Below are 20655 nucleotides of genomic sequence, written 5' to 3'. Positions count from 1 at the left end.
CAAGCTGTTGCCCGTGCAGCAGGAAAGAGAATGGGGTTGAGAGGGATAATAAATCAGACTCAATGGGCCAAGTGGCCTAACTCTGCTCCTATGTCTTATGGTCTTTGGGGCTGGAGAGCCTTCTTGTGTTGTAGTACTCTGACTCAAGGCTGAATTGGGGAAATGATTCCATCATTTCACTCTATCCCTTCGAGAGCAGCATGAAATTTCAGATTTTTGTTTTCCCCTTCCAGGACATGCCCGCTTTTCATTGTTACCATCAGGGAGGTGGTACAGGAGCCTGAAGGCACACACTCAATGTTTCAGGAACAGCTTCTTCCCCTCATTAGAAGCTTTAGAGAGGGTGCAAAGAAAACTTACCAGGATGCTGCTTGGATTAGAGAACATGTCATATGAGGAGAGGTTCAGTGAGCTAGGGAGAAAAAGAGGATGAAAGGCAACTTGATCGGTGCACAAGATTATGACAGGCATAGATAGAGCGGACAGTCAGCACCTTCTCCTCAGTGCGACATGGCCAATCCCACAGGGCATCCATTTAAGACGAGTGGAGGAAAGTTCACATAGTGATAGGTGCTTGGAACATGCTGCCAGAGGTGATGGTAGAGGCTGATACAAAAAGGACACTTAAGAAACTCAAATAGGCACATGGATGTAAGAAAAACGGAGGGTTATGGGCTGTGTAGGGGTGGTTTATATTGGTCATGGAGTAGGTTATACAGCTCGGCACAACATCGTGAGCTGAAAGGCCCACACTGTTTTATATTCTAAATACACTTAAATTTTGCTTTAATATCCTTGGCGTGAAGAATACAGCTGAGAGTTTCTAACTGACTAGAATCCAATTTACACTGTTTGAAATCTACAAGCTTGTTAATGAAGAAAATCTTTCAGTTATTCTTCCAACTCTGATGTCATAGCACTGAGCTTAATAATTATCCTTCCTGGATACAGCCAAAACCTTGGCTTTTAAACAAAATAAAGCTCTTTGTGCTTTCTCGCACAGACTGGTGACATGACAAAACAAAACACCACATCAAAATCTACTTTGCTATTTTTTTTTACTATTACCCAGCTTCCCTTTACACCACTCATTTAGAAGAACACAAGTTTCAGACAAGCAAGGACAAAAACATACAAGAAAAATTATGAAGGGTCGTGTCCCAAAACGACAACCGTTCATTCCCGTCCATAGCTGTTGCCTGATCCATTGAGCTCCTCCAGTATTTTGTGTGCGCTACTCTGGTCTGCAGATTGAGATACTAGGTTGGAGAAAGGCCAATTTTGATGGTATCAGAAAGGATCTGGCAAATGTGGATTTGGACAGGCTGCTTTGTGGCAAAGGTGTACCTGGGAAGTGGGAGGCCTTCAAATGTGAAATTTTGAGAGTATGGAGCTTGCATGTGCCTGTCAGAATCAAAGGTAAAGATAACAGGTACCTTGGTTTTCAAGAGAGATTCGGGACCTGGTTAAGGAAAAAAAAAGGTGCGTAGCAGGTATTTAGGTGGAAACAAATGAGGTACTATGAATATAAGAAATGCAACAGAACACCTAAGAAATCAAGAGAACTAAAACAAGGCATGAGGTGCGGGACTCTACAAGTATGTTAAGAGCAAAAAAGGGTTGCAAGGGACAAAATTGGTCCTCTGGAAGATCAAAATGGTAATGAATATGTGGAGCCAAAAGAGATGGGGGTGGGGAAGAAGGTTGATCTTACAAACCCCATTTCCAGAAAAGTTGGGATATTTTCCAAAATGCAATAAAAACAAAAATCTGTGATACGTTAATTCACGTGAACCTTTACCTAACTGACAAAAGTACAAAGAAAAGATTTTCAATAGTTTTACTGACCAATTTAATTGTATTTTGTAAACATACACACATTTAGAATTTGACGGCTGCAACACACTCAACAAAAGTTGGGACAGAAGCATATCTACCATTGTGTCACATCACCTTTCCTCTTAATAACACTTCTTAATCGTTTTGGAACTGAGGATACTAATTGTAGTAGATTTGCAACTGGAAATTTTGTCCATTCTTGCTTGATATAAGACTTCAGCTGCTCAACAGTCCGTGGTCTCCGTTGTCTGATTCTCCTCTTCATGATGCGCCATACATTTTCAATAAGATTTTCAATGGCAGCAGGCCAGACAAGCACACGCACTCTGTGTCTACAAAGCCACGCTGTTGTAGCCCGTGCAGAATGTGGTCTGGCATTGTCCTGCTGAAATAAGCATGGACGTCCCAGGAAGAGACGTCGCCTTGATGGCAACATATGTCTCTCTAAAATCCTAAAATACGCCTCAGAGTCAATGGTACCTTCACATACATGCAACTCACCCAAGCCGTGGGCACTGATGCACCCCCATACCATCACAGATGCTGGCTTCTGCACCTTTCGCTGATAACAATCTGGATAGTCGTTTTCATCTTTGGCACGGAGAACACAACGCCCATTTTTTCTGAAAACTAGCTGAAATGTGGACTCGTCTGACCACAGCACCCAGTTCCATAGTCTTTCGGTCCATCTGAGATGAGCTCAGGCCCAGAAAACTCACCGGCGTTTCTGCATAGAGTTGATGTATGGCTTCCTCCTTGCGTAATACAGTTTCAAGTTGCATTTCTGGATGCAGCGACGGACTGTGTTGAGTGACAATGGTTCTTCGAAGTACTCCCGAGCCCAGGGGGCTATAATTGTCACAGTAGCATGACAGTTTCTTAGGCAGTTAGCCTAAGTTTCTTAGCCACGACCCATCCTTGCTTGCAAAGCCTGAGCCTTTGATGGACACTACTTTTATACTCAGTCATGATACCTCACCTGCTACCAATTAGCCTGCTTAATGTGGAGTCTTCCAAACCAGTGTTACTTGAATATTCTGTGCACTTTTCAATCTTATTTTAACTCGGTCCCAACTTTTGTTGAGTGTGTTGCAGCCATCAAATTTTAAATTTGTGTACATCTACAAAATACAATTAAGTTGGTCAGTAAAACTATTGAAAATCTTTTCTTTGTACTTTTGTCAGTTAAATAAAGGTTCACATGAATTAACATATCACAGATTTTTGTTTTCATTGCATTTTGGAAAATATCCCAACTTTTCTGGAAATGAGGTTTGTAAATGGACTTTTTTTGCATCTGTATTTACTCAGGAGACATCTATCGAAGTAAGGCAAAGCAACATCAAGATCATGGACCCTACTGAGATTACAGAGGTGGTGGTGTTTGCTTGCTGGAGGCAAGTTAAGGTGGATAAATCCCCAGGGGGTGATAAAGAGTTCCCTCAGACACTGTGCGAGAGAAGTACAGAAAATGCAGGGGCCCTAGCAGAGATATTAAAACCTTCCTGAGCAACCAGAGGATAGCTAATGGTGTTCCGCTGTTTAAGAAAGGCTCTAAAAATAAACCAGGGAATAATAGGCCAGTGAGCCTGACATCTGTAGTGGGAAAGTTATTGGAAGGTATTCTAAGACACTGGATATATCAGTATTTGGACACACACAGACTGATAAGGGATAGTTAGCATGGCTTAATGTGTGGTAAGTTATGTCTAACCAATCTTTATAGTTTTTTTTGAGGAAGGTACCAGGAGAGATGATGAAGGCAAAGTAGTGGATGTTGCTTACATGGACTTTAGCAAGGCCTTTGACAAGGTCCCACATGGGAGTCACTTGGTATTCAAGAGGAGGAAATAAATTGGATTAGACATTGGCTTTGTGGGAGAAGCCAGAGAGTGGTAGTAGATGGTTGCCTCTCTGACTGGAGGCTTTTATCTGGTGGAGAGCTGCAGGGATTGGTGCTGGATCTGTTGTTGTTTGTCAACTATATCAACAATCTGGATGATAATATGGTTTACTGGACCAGCAAATTTGCTGATGACGTCAGGATTGAGGGTGTAGTGGTTAGCAAGAGAGATCATCATGACTTACAGTGGGATCTGGGCCAGCTAGGAAAAAGGACTCAAAAATGGTAGATGGAATTTAATTCAGACAAGTGTGAGGTATTGCACTTTTAGAGGACCGACCAGGGTATTCTTACACAGTGAACATCAGGGCACTGAGGAGTACAGTAGAACAGAGGGATCTGGGAATACTTCCTTGAAAGTTGCGTCACAGGTAGATAGGGTCGTAGTAAAAGCTTCTGGCACATTGGCCTTGATAAATCAATGTATTGAGTACAGGAGTTGGGAGGGTATGTTGAAATTGTACAAGATGTTGGTGAGGCCTAATTTGGAATATTGTGTGCAGTTTTGGTCACCTACAGTACCTACAGGAAAGATGTAAATAGGTTGAAACTGTACAGAGAAAATTTATACGATGTTGCCGAAACTGAAGGACTCCATTGAATAGGTTAGGACTTTATTCCTTAGAACACAGAAGATTGAGAGGAGATTTGATAGAGGTATGCAAAATTAGGAAAGGTTTAGATGAGGTAAATGCAAACAGGTTTTTCCGAGGGTGGGGAGGGACTATAACCAGAGGTCATGGGTTAAGGGTGAAAGGTGAAGAGTTTAAAGGGAACATAGGGACGTGAGAATGTGAATGAACTGGCAATGCAAGAGGTGCATGCTAACTCGATTTCAACATTTAAGAGAAGTTTGGATAGGTACATGGATGGGAGGGAGATGGAGGGCTAAGGTCCCAGTGCAGGTTGATAAGAGCAAGCAATTTAAATGGCTTGGCATGGTCTAGATGGGCTGAAGGGTCTGTTTCTGTTTTGTACTTTTCTCTGATTATTACTGCCATCTATTGTGTTCACTGAAAAAAATCTGATTTCTACACTTTGTCATACTTCTGTGTACTAGTTATATTTTTAGATGCAATATGAATTTTTTTTCCTACACAAGTGCTGTATTCCAAGCAACAAAAAAAAGCAGAATTAGGCCATTCGGCCTATTGAGTCTGCTTCACTATTTGATTATAGCTGATTATTGTATCTCAATTCCATTTTCCTGCCTTTTCCCCATAACCTTTGAAGCCCTGACTAATCAAGAATCTATCAAACTCCAGTTTAAATATACCCAATGACCTGGCTGCCATAGCTGTCTGTGGCAATTAATTCCACTGATCCACCACCCTCTGACTAACAAATTCCTTCTCATCTCTGTTCTAAATGGACATCCCTCTATTCTGAGGCTGTGCCCTCTGGTCCAAGACGCCCTCACTATCGGAAACATCCTCTCCACACCCATTCTCTCTAGGCCTCATCCTTATGCTGGGTTGCAGCCTAAAGCTTTAACAGTTCCTTTCCTCCCTCTGACACTGCTTGACCCGCTGACATCCTCTAGCAGATTGTTTGTTGCTCCAGATTCCAGCGTCTCATTTATACTCCAATACATTTAGTCACACTGCATAAATGATCATAGGCAAATGCTGTCATAATAACGTGATGGGAAAACTAGCTACATCATCATTTTGTGCCATGTCGTACAACATGGGTGATCGTGGTCTTTGCCCGTGATTGTCCTTGGCAAATTTTTCCACAGAAATGTTTGCCACAGCCTTCTTCTGGCCAATGTCTTTACAAGACAGGTGACCCCAGCCATTCTCAATGCTTTTCAGAGATTGTCTGCCTGGCGTCAGTGGTTGCATAACCAGGACTTGTGATGCTCGTATTGTGATGCATGGCTGCTCGTATGACCATCCACCACCTGCTCCCATGGTTTCACGTGACCCTGATCGGTGGGGGGCTAAGCAGTGGCTACACCTTACCCAAGGGTGGCCAGCATGCTAGTACTGGAAAAGAGTGGCTTACACCTCCTTTGGTAGAGATGTACCTCCACCTCACCACACACAGAATGCTGGAGGGATTGATAGAGAGGAATAAACTGTTGATGTTTTGGGCCAAGACCCCTCATCAGGACATTCATTGTGTGTGTTGCTGTGGATTTCCAGCATCTTCAGAATCTCTTCTACTTAAAAGTAAAAGATCATAAGATGCACATGCTCTGATCTGCTCCTGTACACCTGCAAGGCTCCACAGTGACATTTGGTCAGGTACATTTGTAGCTTTTTCCCCTGCCCTCCTCTCCTGAAGGCACAGATTTCACAGGCAGTATTGTACTGTCCTAAGTGACCTTACTCACAGCACTGAAGTGTGACGGTGAGGGCTGACAGGCTGCTGAATAGAGTACCAGAGCAAATCCAGTCTCATTCACAGATTCCCCTGCTGCACACTCAGCACAGATTATTCCAGAGACCAGGGGTGAAAATGCCAGGAAAATGGCTCTGCCCAACTTTTTGCAAGAAGTGTAGTCATGATTTGTAGCACCTGATTGAGGTGAACCAACTGCAATGTGCAGGTCAAAAACAGAATTTTTCCAATCTCAGAAATGTTCACACGGAGCGTCACAAGAAATCAGCATCAGCACTTTGAAACTGCAGGAAGGTTAATCTCTGCACACACAAAAAGCTGGAGGGACCCAATAGGTCAGGGAGTATCAATGGAGGTTTATAAACAGTCAACGTCTCTGGCCGAGACTCCACATCAGGACATCAGCCTGAAACAATAACTGTCTACTCCTCTCCACAGATGCTGCCTGACCTGCCGAGTACCTCCAACATTTCGTGTGGGTCGCTCTGGCTTTTCAGCATCTGCAGAATCTCATGTCCATGCCAACCGATTTTTCTACCTAGTCCCACCTACCCACAGCACAATTATATTCCTCTCATCCATGCACCTGTCCAAACTTCTCTTAAATGCGGCAGCCAAATCCTTATCCACCCCTGCAGAGGAAATGCCTTCAGATAAACAGCATCTTCAATTGAAACAAGGCTCACCAGAGCAGTCTGAACCTGGAAAATAATTCCTGCTCCACATCCATAATTAACAGCTGAATAAAGTATGTGACAAGAGTTCACCTTTGCTGTTACAGTACAGTCCAAGCCCTTTGGCCCACAATGTTGCGCCAACCTTTCAAATGAAGACCAATCTAACTCTTGCCCCCTACTTAGCTCTCCATTTTTCTACCATCCATGTGCCTACCTAAGAATCTCTCAAATGTCCCTAATGTTCCTGCTTCTACCACCCCCCATGGAAGCACATTCCACACGCCCACCACTGTGTTTAAAAAAAAACTTACCCATGTACTTTCTTCCAATCACCTTAAAATTATGCTCCTTGTGATACCCATTTCCCCCTGGGAAAAAAATGCCTCTGGCTATCCACTCAACCTGTGCCTCTTATCATTTGGTACACCTCTACCAAACCACCTCTCACCCTCCTTCGCTCCAAAGAGAAAAAACCCTGGCTTGCTCAACCTATCCTCATTATCTTAAGGGGCTAATAATTAAAGGTGAACTCAAACAGCCTTGGACACGTCGAGTTGGGGACACAGAAAGCCACAAAATATACTAGGTTTGGAGGTGTTAGCAGGGCAAATTACCGGAATAAATCAAGGCTTAAGGTGGTTACAATATGACTGCCTTACCTTCCCTCGAGTTTTGGATGTGAACTAATTGAGGGCTAAGGCGTGATAAACTAGTACAATCAATTGCTTCAGTGAGGAAATCTAGACCAAGTAAGTGCAGCCCGAAATGTGGGAGTCACAACACAAGTGAAATCAGGAAGCGTTTTCTTCCACACAAGCCCTTTCTCTAACAGGCTGCAGAACTATTATTAGGGTTGGTTCAGAGAACTCCACCATGCCGGACGTGAAAGGAGTGGGGATGAGCGTGGAGCAAGCAACCCCATCCTGTCAAACACCAGAGCTACAGAAATTCCAAAGACATCGTCCCTGGGAGAGGAGGAATACACTAAGAAGGGCTACGCCTGGGATAAAGGGAAAGACTAGCCCAGGACAGAGGACACTGGTGAGCTACTGTCAGTGGATTATGCCCCGGTAGGGGTGATGGGGTGACATATATAAATATCAGTGTATAAGATGATGAGAGGCATTGATCATGTGGATAGTCAGAGGCTTTTTCCCAGGACTGAAATGGTTGCCACAAGAGGACACAGGTTTAAGGTGCTGGAGAGTAGGTACAGAGATGTCAGGGGTAAGTTTTTTTTACTCAGAGTGGTGACTGCATTAAATGGGCTGCCGGCAACGGTGGTGGAGGCGAATGCAATACTGTCTTTTACGAGACTTTTGGATAGGTACATGGAGCTTAGTAAAATAGAGGGCTATGGGTAAGCCTCACAATTTCTAAGGTAGGGATATGTTCGGCACAACTTTGTGGGCTGAAGGGCCTGTATTGTGCTGTAGGTTTTCTATGTTTCTTCCTGCAAGGCTGCGGACTTTTTGCTCCAGGCCACTGTGCCAAAGGAGACATCCTCCCTGCACCTATGCTTATGAGCCCTGCAGAAAACTTTGTCAATATCACATGAGATCATCTAGCATTCATCGAACCTTGAGAGAATACACACCCAGTCCATTCAGGACACTGCCCGGGTTGGAGGCACGTGCCAAAAGGAGAGGTTGGACAAACCTCTATTGTTTACCCTGGGGCATCGGGGAGACAGAATAGAAGTTTATAAGATTATGGGAGGCAAAGACAGCGGTTTGTTTTTCCCCAGGTTTGAGGCATCTAATACTAGACGGCATGCATTTAAAGTGAGGGGGTGAGTTCAAGTGAGATGTGAAGGTCAAGTTTCTGAACCCTGAGTGCGTACTGCCAGGGTTGGTGGTGGTGGGGACAAATGCAATGGGAGCATTCAAGAGGTTCTTCAATAGGCACATGAATGTGCAGGAAATGGAAGGATAAGGAAATACGTAGCTAGAAGGGATTAACCTAATTGGATGTTTGATTACTAATTTAATTAGATTGGCAAGACATTGTGGGCCAAAGGTCCTGTTGCTGTGCTGTAGTGTTGGGCGTTCCATTCACCCTCATGTGGCACACCCACCATCCCCAGAATCAGGATGTTAATTCATCGCTGCACAACCGCTACGGCAAATGTATCCTTTTTTATCGGTAAGAACACAAGAGCAGAATTATCCCATTAGAATCTGCTCCACCATTTCATCACGACTGATTCATTATCACTCTCAATCCATTCTGTCTTCTTGTAACCTTTGACGCCTTGACTAATGATGAACCTAATAACTTCCACTCTAAATATACTCAATGACTTGGCCTCCACAGCTGTCTGTGGCATTGAATTCCACAGATTCACCACCTCCTGGTTAAAGACATTCCTCATCATCTGTTATAAATGGATGCCCCTTAATTCTAAAGCTTTGCCCTCGTCCTTGACTCACCCATTACAGGGAATATCCTCTCCACATCCACTCTATCCAGGGCTTTCGGTATTCAATAAGTTTCAGCCAGATCCCTCCTTATCCTTCTAAGCTCCAGTGAGTACAGGCCCAGGCCCATCAAATACTCCTCATACATTAACCCTTTCATTCCCGGGATCATTCTCATGAACCTCCTCTGGCCCCTTTTCAATGCCAGCATATCTTTTCTTAGACAAGGAGCCCAGTACTGCTCACAATACTCCAAGTGTGGTCTGACCAATGCATTACGAAGCCTCAAGTAAAAAGATCAAAATTGTACGTATACTCCACGTGCTATCTTCTTTAACGCTGTAGAAAGACTTCATCACCCCTGTATTCAAATCCTCTCATCACAAAAGCCTACAGGTCATCAGCCTTCCTTTTGTTTTGCGGCACCTATGCATCAGCAACACACACATCATGAGGATTGGAAAGGCAAGGGGCAGAGGCCAGAATAAAAAGATGGGGGGGGGGGATAACCTTGTCTCACCTGCCAGCTTGAACTCCTCCCCTCCCCCACCTTCTGATTCTGCCATTTGCCCTGTTCCCCAAGTCCTGATGAAGGGTCTCAGTCCAAAACGTTGACAGTTTATTCCCCACCAGATGTAGACTGATTTGCTCAGTTCCTCCAGCATTTTGAGCTCTTGCTCTGGGTTTCCAGCACACGCAGGTGTCTTGTGCTCAATATTGACCATGGCCACGTTGGTTCCTTGCTCCCCAATGTGGCTAATCGAAAATCCATCTGTTTGAGGTTTCTGTTACTTACAGATTTTTAAAATTATTATTTGTTTTAGCACTATTTTTAATTTAACTGTTTAGTATACATACAGTAAATACTTAATGTAATTGATATATTTATCTCTATATTTATAATGTTCTGCATTGTACTGCTGCCGTTAAGTTAACAAATTTCACATATGCTGGTGATATCAAACCTGATTCTGAGTTAGAACTCCTTCAAAAATCAATTATCCCGTAGCAAGCTCTCACATTCTCCCTACCCCCGTTAGGAACACAGAAGTCAATCAATGCCAACCAAAATCTGTAATACAACTTAGAAAAGTATAGAACAGTGGCATTAACGTCTTCACAAACCTCCAATTCGGGTATGTGAGAGCATTACCCCTACTCCGCTCAATCTGTTCTGATTTTTTTTCCTTTAATAATAAAAGATCTTATGGAAATTTTAAAAGGACTGCGGTTGAAGATAACTACTAAGGCAACTTAAGTTTAAACCTTGACAACTCTGATTTGACTCACACTTTACGGGCCTCGATCGCTTTTCAGTAAAACAGAAAGTGATGCAAACAAGGCAAAGAACGACAGCAGGTGCAGAGAGGACCCGTTTTAAAAGTGACGATAGAAGAAGGGAATCATTAGCTCTCAGGTGACTGCGGAGTGTTGGCTACGGTGAAGTGTGCCGGGCCAAGCACAGTAAGTTCAGTAGGAGGGAGAGCTGGGCTCGCATGCCTTCTCCTCCTCCCCTCATTCACACACGCTGCGGGCTCCACTTACTTTTCACAGGTTGCGGGTTGGACTGCTTCCTCCTGGGCATTTTCCACTGCAGCTCAAACTCTCCCTGAGTTGGAAAAGCAGCATTCACAGGCAGCCGATATTCACTAACGCGGAGAAAGTGAATTTAAAGCTCCTCTACTTCCGGCTTCAAACTATCAGCCATTAACGAGCCCTCGGCGCCTGAGCGTCCAAGTGCAGGAAGGAAATCCATCACTTCCTCCCCCTCCCTCCGATTCGACGCGCGACCTCACTGCGCACGCACGCCGACGCAGGCACGTTTTGCAGCCTGCTGGGAGTTGTAGTCCTGTCGAAAGAGGTAAGCCTTGACTTCGCGCGGAGCCGACGCACGTGACGTCAGCGTACACCGGCACGGCTGCTGGGAAGTGTAGTCCCTGAGGATAGGGTAGGCCTGGAGTTACAGACTCTGAAGGCGTCGTCAGCGGTGCCGCGGAGGCTTTGCTGAAAACGGAATGATTCCTGAAATAGTCTTCAGGCTACAGACGGGAGTGACATGTTGATTACAATTATCGGAGTGAAATAAAGTCAAAGTTATTGAAATCTATTTTTTTTGAAGTGAAATACTCTCACGGTTTGAAGCGGATGCCCGGATTTTTTAACGGTGCTGCCCTTCGCAAACGACCCAACTGAATTTAACGGACGCGTTCCATGACGCAATGTTTACCCGGAGAGTGATGACGTGACCGGGTGCGCAGGTTCTGGTGACGTTCTCCGGCGTGTGTGGGTCGGGAGGCCAGCGGGATCAGCTGGCGGGTGGCGACGGCGGCAGCGGCAGCGGCGGCCAGGGGGCAGGAGGGGTAAGTGACCGGCAGGCCCTGACACTGCTCTGCCCCTCCTCGTCACCACGCATCGTGCTGCCGGGCTCCAGCGGCCGTGCAGGGACGTGGACGGTTTCTGGGTGTGGGGCCGAGACCCCCCTCTGTCTGTCCGCTGAGGACAGATCCCCTTCGCCATCCGAGTCAGAGCCGGGCCCCGCAGGATGGGTCCCTTCCGCCATCCGAGTCACACCCAGATCCCCTCCACGGTCCGAGTAACACTCGGATCCCGCGGGACAGAGCCCCTCCACCCTCTGTCACACCCAGACAGGGTGTGGGGGCAGTTTGGACCCCGTGGGGCAGAATAAGATTCCCCTCATCCTCCCAGTCACACCGAGACCTTGGACCGCTCCCCTGCACTCCCGAACACACCCCCTGTAATAACTGAGGGCGATCTACTGTGCTGGAGCCCCGTTTGTTCCATTCGCCTGTCCCTATTATCCCCACCTGGTCCGGTATCCGTGCTCCCTTTCCCCTTTATAAAAAACGGTTTGATTTTCCATTTACTCGGTCCGTAGTTCCAGGCTTTCCATCGGAGGATAGGATGCAGCAGAGATATCTCCGTTAGCTAAAGTCATCTGACTCTTCACATTGGTAGTCTATTTGGACTGAGTTTGTCATGGAGGCTCTGGGCTGAACATCTGGAATTGGAATTCGTCTGCCTTTGCAGAATGTGATGGCTTTAAATTCTGCCTCTTGATTGTATATTTAAGAAGGGTACAAGGGAAAATCCTGGGAGCTATAGACTCACGTTAGTTGTAGGGACATTGCTGGAGAAATTTCTTTTAGGGATACGATATGTGAGCATTTGGAAACCCGTGGCCTAATACCAGCATTCTTTGTGCGTGGCAGGTCCTGCCTTTACAAACTTGATTGAGTTTTTTTGACAAGGTGATAAGAGAGATTGATGAGTGTAGCCTATTCCACAGATTCACCACTCTCCTTATATTCCTCCACATATCTGTTCTAAAAGGATGACCCATTATTCTGTGGCTGTGTCCTCTGGTCTTAGACTCCCCCACCATAGGAATCATCCTCTCCACATCCACTGTATCAAGGCCTTTCAACATTTTTCTGAATTCCAGTGATTAGAGGCCCAGACCCTCATATGTCAAGCCTTTCAATCATGGAGTCATTTTTGTGCACCTCCTTTGAACCCTTTCCAACATCAGCCCATCCTCTCTTAGATAAGGGCACAAAACTGCACACCGTGAGGCCTCACCAGAGCTGTTTAAAGCCTCAGCATTACATCCTTGCTTTTATATTCTAGTCTTATCAAAATGATTGCTGACATTACAATGATATTTCTTAAATTTACAGTTTTTATTATTGTGTATTGCAATGTACTGCTGCCACAAAATAACAAATTTCGCAAATTGAATGCGATTCTGATTCTGATTTTTACAGGATTGGGTTGCTAGCCCCATGTCCAACCCTCCTCCTTTTGCAGCTGGGCTTGGGAGAGTGGATGGTGGAGTGAAGTGGATAAATATAACGACTCTTAATTCAGAATGCAAAAAGAAATGGGCGCATTTGTGTAAATTACCATTTTCTATTTGAAAAATCAAATACTGCAGATGCTAAGATATTGGAATAGACACAAACTGGAGGAATACTCAGCAGATCAGGCAGCATTGTGTGGAACAGAATCAGAATTATTTTGGGTCAACAATCAACTGAAGGTTCTCTGACAGAAACCTTTTCGGTTTCACTCTCTACCACATGCTGAGTGATTCTGGGACTTTTAATCAATTGTTTGGCGACAATAAAGTATGAAGTATAATCTGATTTCTTGAATCGTCTTGTGTATAACTTGCTCTAGTGTAGTATCCTTGTTAATTGAATCAGGTTTAATATCACTGACATATGCCGTGAAGTTTGTTGTTTTGCTGCAGCAGTTCATTGTGTTACATAATAAAAACTATAAGTTACAATAAGAAGAATATACAGTACTGAGCAAAAGTCTTCAGCACATGTATGTAGCTAGGGTGTTTGCACAGTGCTGTATTTATCAACATGGAGTGGAGAGGGAGTTTGTAAATCTGGCAGCAGCAAAGCATGTTGGGAATCACGAGGATGGAGTGCTGTGGTGGTGGGGCGGGTGGTGCTGATGTAGATACACCCAGGCCTGAGACACCAGGCAGGGATACTTGATTCCAAGCAATTGGTTTATTGATCATTACAGAATGTCCCTCTGGTGCTTCCTGCTCCCTCCCCTCTCTTTTCCCAACCATGACTCCCCTCTCCCTACCCCCTGCCCACTGTCAGTCCACAATAGAGACCAATATCAGAATCAGGTTTATCATAACCAATTTCATGAAATGTGAGGTTTTTTTTGTGAGTGTAGTACAGTAGAATACATAAAATTATTACTGTACTGTACAAGAGTCTTAGACGTGCGCTCTCTCTTTCTCTATATATATGTGTGTGTATGTGTAAAGAGAGCAGAAAAAAGGGGGAAATATTGAGGTAGTGTACACGGGTTCATTGTCTATTCAGAAATTTGGCAGAGGAGAAGTTCTTGCTTCTAAATTGTTGAGTGTGCATTTTGAGGTTCCTATAGCTCCTCCGTGATGTAGCAGTGAGAAGACGGCATGATCTGGGTAACGGGAGACCTTAATGATGGATGCTGCTTTTTTTAGGCTTCACCTTTTGAAGATAGCCTTGGTGTTGGGGAGGCGAGTGCCCATGAAGGAGCTGGCTGAACTTGCAACTTTCTGCAGCTGTCTCCAATCCGTGCATAACAATAGATTTCTTGAAGCAGCGGAAGCAATGTTGTTTTTTGGAGTAAAAGTTCAGGACAGGAGGAATGGGGTTTGTTTTGCTGTTGTTGCTCTGTTACCTGGTACATTCTGTTTTGTTTCTGGTGGGAATGCTATATTGGTGTTGGAATATGTGGCATCACTTGCCAGCTGCCCCCAACATGTCCTGGTTGTTAACGCAAACAACGCATTTCACTGTATGTTTTGATGTACGTGTGATAAATGAGAATCAGAATCATGTTTAATATCACTGATGTTAATATGTTATGAAATTTGTTGATTTGAGGCAGCACTGCACTGCAATAAATGTATAAATTACAATGATGAATATATTTTTAAAAAATTGACCCTAAAGTATGACCCCTGAATGGGTAGTAGCTCTTTTACATTAGATTACCAAAATGCCACAATGCTAAATGCAGATCAATTCTTGTCATTTGGAAATTTTGATCAAACTTGAATGGAGACAGAGAAGAAACTTCACTGGGTAATATTTTGAGGAAACTGGAATAAGACAATGAAGTCACTGAAGGTCTTAGATCTGTACTGATACATGTGCAAATAGACTTAGTGCTGGCGAACAGTGTGCAGTACTGCAGAGTAAAGGTTATTGCTAGGCAAGTCTTGCTGAAGATTTTATATCCAGTGATTCACATAACTGGGCAGGAAATGCTTAATGAATTTATGGTGCGCAAATAGTGGCTTAATACACAGAAGTCGTACTGATTAGTAATAGTCGTTTCTTCTGGAATTATGTACATGTTAAATGTGGTTGTTTAGTGATGACTTATGTTTATTGTTTGGGTGGGAATACTCTGAGTTGGCATTATATACTAATCTTTTCTACCTCTATGATGGCATGTTACTTTGTAATTTCACCTCCTCCATCAATATCAATACCACCATCTCCTTCTCTTCACTCTCTATTGCATTGCGTAGCTCAACTTCACTCACCCTAACACTGAACTGTTCCTACAACCTATGGACTCACTTTCAAGGACTCTTCATCTCATCCTCTCGATATTTATTGCTTATCTATTATAGTAATACTTTTTCATTTCTTTGTATTTACTGTGAATGCCCACAAGAAAAATCTCAGGGTTGCATACATACATAATTTAACCAGTCTTCAATCTTCTAATGGTTTCTCCTCCAAAGCACTTCATCTTTATAAGATTTCACACTATAGTCACTCTAAGCATTCTTAACCTTGGCTATTTTACATCCAAAATACAAATCCCCCTCTGACCTCAGTGTTGCTTTGGAAGTCCACCTTCTTCACCTTTCCCTTCTTTTGTTCCTCTAATCGAAGCGTTCACAACATGGGGTCCATGGACCCCTTGCTTAATGGCATTGATTCATGGCACAAAAAAGGTTGGGAACCTACTCTAATTATTCACCACTCTATAAATCAGAATTTCTGCTCCAATGCTTTGAAGTTAAAACCTATAGCTTTGAATATAGATTTTAAATCTACACTTGGTCGCCACTTTATTAGGTACACCTGTTCACCTACCTGCTCGTTAAGGCAAATATCTAATCAGCCAATCATGTGGCAGCAACTCAGCATAAAAGTATCAGATATGGTCAAGACATTCAGTTGTTGTTCAGATCAAACATCAGAATTGGGAAGACGTGACCTAAGTGACTTATTGGAATGATTGGTAGTGCCAGATGGGGTGGTTTGCATATCTCAGAAACTGCTGATCTCCTGGGATTTTCTTGCACAACAGTTGTTTGAGTTTACAGAGAATGGTGCAAAAATACAGGAGAAAAAAAAATCCAGTGAGCAGCTGTTCTGTGGGTAAAAATGCCTTGTTAATGAGAGAGGTCAGAGCGGAATGGCCAAACTGGTTCAAGCTGACAGGAAGGTGACAGTAACTCAAATAACCATATGTTACAACAGTGGTGTGCAGAAGAGCATCTCTGAATGTGCAACATGTTGAAACTGGAAGTGGATGGGCTACAGCAGCAGAAGACCACGAACATGCCCTCAGTGGCCACTGAGTGTATGGTTTTTGCCTGCTTCTACAACAAATTGTCTCTCCTAATGGCTGAAGCACCCTGAGTCTATCTACATAAACTAGGTCTTTACTAAATATAACTCAATGAGAGAGGGAAAAGCAAGATGGAGGAACGTCAACATCTGGCTTATCATTCCAGATTCAAGTATCTACAATCTCTTGTTGAGAGAGCTCTTCCTTCCATTTGAACACAATGTTAAACAGAGATGGGTTCTGCATCTTCTCCTTGTCAATAGGTGAAATGTTTAAGGGAAACCTGAGGGGGAAACGTCTTCACTCAGAGGGTGGAGTAAATGTTGAACAAACTCCCAGTGGAAGAAGTAGATGCGGGTTCGATTTCAACACTTAAGCAGTTTGGATGAGTACGTGGATAGGAGGGGTGTGGAGGGCTATGGTGTGGGTTGGACAAGGCAGAAAAACAGTTTGACACAGACTAGATTTGCTGAAGGGCTTGTTTCTCTGTGACTGCAAGATATGTCTTCAGTTGTCTTGTATCTGGTAAGTAAAAGACGTATCTTTGTATTTAATAAAGTTGTAAGTTAGTAGTCAGAAACATTTATTTCTGATTGGTCAGTGCACTTGGAACCTGGTGAGCAGTTTTGGGCTCCTTCTCTGAGAAAGAATGTGCTGGCATTGATGGGGATCCAGAGGGTGTTTACAAGAATGATTCCGGGAATTTGAGGAGTGTTTTATAGCTCTTGTCCTGTACTGGCTAGAGTTTAGAAGAATGAAGTGGTGGGGGGGGGGGGAGGGAGATCTTATTGAAAGGCCTAGATAAATTGAATGTGGAGAAGATGATTCTTTAGTGGGGGAGTCTAGGAACAGAGGACACAGCCTCGGAATCGAAGGACATCCCTTTAGAACAGAGATGAGGAGAAATATTTTTATACGGAGGGCGGTGAATCTGTGGAATTCATTGCCACAGACGGCTGTGGAGGCCAAGTTATTGGATATTTAAAGTGAAAGTTGATGGGTTCTTGATTAATTAGGGCATCAAAGATTATGGGGAGAAGGCAGGAGAATGAGATTGAGAGGGGTAATGAATCAGCTGTGATGGTAAAGTGGAGCAGACTTGATGGGCTAAATGGTGTAATTGTGCTCTGTGACTTCTGGTCCAAACGGTAGTTCATTTGATACTGACGTAAGTTGTCATTTGTTCATTGATTAATGTGTAATCTTTTAAATTTACTGCTAGGTAGCATTCAAATTTGATCCAGTGTACTTCTAAACAACTCATTTTTTAATGTATTTTTGTTGTCACTGATTCCTTTACTTCACCTTGTTATTCACATCAGTGAATATAAGGCAGAGTGAGAAAGCCAACATTTAATTTTTACTCTGCGTGGCACAGTACAGGCTCTTTGGCCCACGATGTTGTGCTGATCCTTTAACCTACTCTTAAGATCAATCCAAACCTTTCCTCCTACATAGCCCTCCATTTTTCTATCATCCATGTGCCTAATGTAACTGCCTCTACCACCACCCCTGGCAGTGCTTTCCACGTGTGTTTTGATGTGTGTTTAAACAAAAACAACACTTAACACCCTGCCACCACCGAGGTCTCATCACTAGGACAGTGAGCTGTTTATTGTACTGTGCTGCACAAGACATGCATTCTGTATTATATTTTATTAGCTTATTTGTGGTAATATTATTTTATATATGTATTGTGCACTTACCATAGTCTGGAGAAATATTGTTTCATTTGGTAATATGTATGTACAGTCAGATAACAAGAAACTTGAACTTGAATGGTATCCCTAAGGGCAAAAGTGCTGAGCAATTGATGATCTTAGAGTTTCCTTGTCTCTTCCCCACAGGAATAAAAGCAGTTCAGTGCATAAATACACACATAAAAAGCTAAGATATAAAAACATACAGCTTCTGTGGCTCTGGATTTAATTCAGTAGCAGAGATATTGGTATTTGTAGCAATGAAGGCTGGTTAAGTTCACAGTCATCCTGGAAGGAATGGGTTAGATAACTGGATGCCATCCTGTACCATAGTCAATTTTTGTTGCATTTTAAATCATTAGCTTGCTGTTCTTTTTGGGTTAGAAGTTACGTGGGAACCGGTGGGAAATAGTTGAAGAATTTCAGTGAGAAACTCACAAAGGACAAACTTAAATCTGTTAATTTAAGTCTGTTAATTGTTATATCAGATCATTTCTGGCTCCTTCTCCCTTCCTTTCCAGCTCTGATTAAGGATCTTGGCCCAGAATGTCGACTGTTTATTCATTTCCATCAGTGCTGCCTGACCTGCTGAGATCATCCAGCATTTTGTGTGTGCTTCTCTGGATTTCCAGCATCTGCAGAATCTCTTGTGTTTATAATTTTAGAATCACTACTTGCGAAAGCAAAGCAACGTTTGTATCAGAGCTACTATTGTGCAGTGTTCTTGGAACTTAACAGCAGGGGAAGATGCCAGAATAAATAAAAGTGGGGTGAGGGGAAGGAGAACAAGCTAGAAGGTGATAGGTGAAGCCAGGTGGGTGGGAAAGATAAAGGGCTGGAAAGAAGGAATCTGATAGGAGGGGAGAATGGACCATGGGAGAAAGGTGGGGGGCACTAGATGGAGGTAATTATGCAGGTGAGGAGAACAGCTAAGAGGCCACAGTGGGAAATAGAGAAAGAGTGGAGGAGGAGGGAAAAAATAACTGGAAGGGGAAATCGATGTTCGTGCACCATTACTGGAGCGACCCTTTGCCTGAGTGCTCCATTTCCCCTGTGGAACTTGCGCAAGAGCATGGAGTCATAGAACACTGCAGCACAGAAGTAGACCCTGCATCTCATCTGGTCCTTGCTAAACCATTAATCAGCCCAGTCCCATTAATCTGCTCAGTCCCGTTGATCTGCACCCGGACCATAGCCCTCCACACTCCTCCCATCCATGTACCTATCCAAATTCCTCTCTTAAATGTAGAAATCAACCCCGCATCCAGTACTTGCACTGCCAGCTCGTTCCGCACTCTGACCCCCCTTTGAGTGAAGAAGTTCCCCCTCGTGTACCTATACCCCTCATAATTTTGTACGCATCTAATCAAATCTCCTCTCAGTCTTTTACATTCTAGGGAATAAAGTCATAACCTATTCAATCTTTCCCTATAACTAAGGTCCTCAATTTCTGGCAATATCCTTGTAAATTCTTCCTGCCCTCTTTCTGTCTTATTTACTTTGTTCCTGTAGGTGACCAAAACTGGACACTGTACTCCAAATTAGGCCTCACCAACATCTTAAACAATTTCAACATAACATCCCAACTCCTGTACTCAGTAAATTGAATTCTGAAGGCCAATGTGCCAAAAACTTTCTTTACAATGCTAATTGCCTGTGACACCACTTTCAAGGAATTATGTATTCCCAGATCCCTCTGTTCTGCTGCACTTCTCAATGATCCACTGCTCACTGTGCAAGACCTACCTTGGTGCAACACCTCACACTTGTCTGCTTCAAGTTCCATTTGCCATTTTTCCCACCATTTTTTGAGCTGGTCCAGATCCTGCTGCAAGCTTTGATAGTCTTCCTTGTTGGCCAGTACACCCACAATCTTGGCACCATCTGCAAATTTGCTGATTCAGTTTATCACATTATTCAGATCATTGATATGGATGACAAACAACAAAGCATCCAGCACCAATTCCTGTGGCACTCCAGTAGTCACATGCTTCCAGTCAGATGAGCAACCATCTACAACCACTCTCCCTCGAAGCCTATGTCTAATCCAATTTATGACTTGACCTTCCTGACCAATTTCACATTCAGGACCTTGTCAAAGGCCTTGCTGAAGTCCGTGTAGACAATATCCACTGCCTTGCCTTCATCAACTTTCCTGGTAATTTTGTCAAAAAACTATTAAATTTGTTAGACATGAACTACTACAAAGCCATGCTGACTGTCCTGAATCAATCCATGTTTATTCAACTACTCATATATCTGGTCCCATAGAATACCTTCCAATAACTTTCCCACTACTGATCTCAGGCTCACTGGACTATAATCTCCTGGCTGATTCTTAGAGTCTTTCTTAAACAATGGAAGAACATTAGCTATCCTCTAGTCCTCTGGCACCTGACATGCAGCTAAGGATGTTTTAAATATCTCTGCAAGGACCCTGTAACTCTGAGGGAACACGACAGGCCCTGGGGATTTATCCACCCTAATTTGCCTCGGGACAGCAAACATGTCCTCTGTAAACTGTATAGGGACCATAAAGTTGTTGCTGCTTTGCCTCACTTCTCTTGACCCTGTCCATCTCACAAGTAAACACAGATGGAAAATATCCATTTAAGCTTCCCCCCCCCCCC

At 43.6% G+C, this 20655-nt stretch overlaps 2 protein-coding genes across 2 annotated transcripts in view; one reads left to right on the top strand and one right to left on the bottom strand.

The window, feature by feature from the left end:
* The window catches only part of LOC134342562 (zinc finger protein 107-like), a 70355-nt gene extending 59392 nt beyond the window's left edge, over positions 1-10963 (bottom strand). Inside the window, exon 1 of the mRNA XM_063040854.1 lies at positions 10734-10963. Coding sequence (XP_062896924.1) covers positions 10734-10773 — 40 coding nt within the window. The 5' untranslated portion in view covers positions 10774-10963. The remainder of the gene's footprint in view (positions 1-10733) is intronic.
* Positions 10964-11426: 463 nt separating this feature from the next.
* The window catches only part of si:ch211-278j3.3 (E3 ubiquitin-protein ligase RNF19A), an 86416-nt gene continuing 77187 nt past the window's right edge, over positions 11427-20655 (top strand). Inside the window, exon 1 of the mRNA XM_063040855.1 lies at positions 11427-11548. The gene's annotated coding sequence lies outside the window, so the exon portion shown is untranslated. The remainder of the gene's footprint in view (positions 11549-20655) is intronic.

This window comes from Mobula hypostoma, chromosome 2 (assembly GCF_963921235.1).
Source record: "Mobula hypostoma chromosome 2, sMobHyp1.1, whole genome shotgun sequence".
Taxonomy (NCBI): Eukaryota; Metazoa; Chordata; class Chondrichthyes; order Myliobatiformes; family Myliobatidae; genus Mobula; species Mobula hypostoma.
The sequence above is the reverse complement of the archived record's forward strand: the minus strand, read 5'-3'. Positions and strand labels throughout refer to the sequence as shown.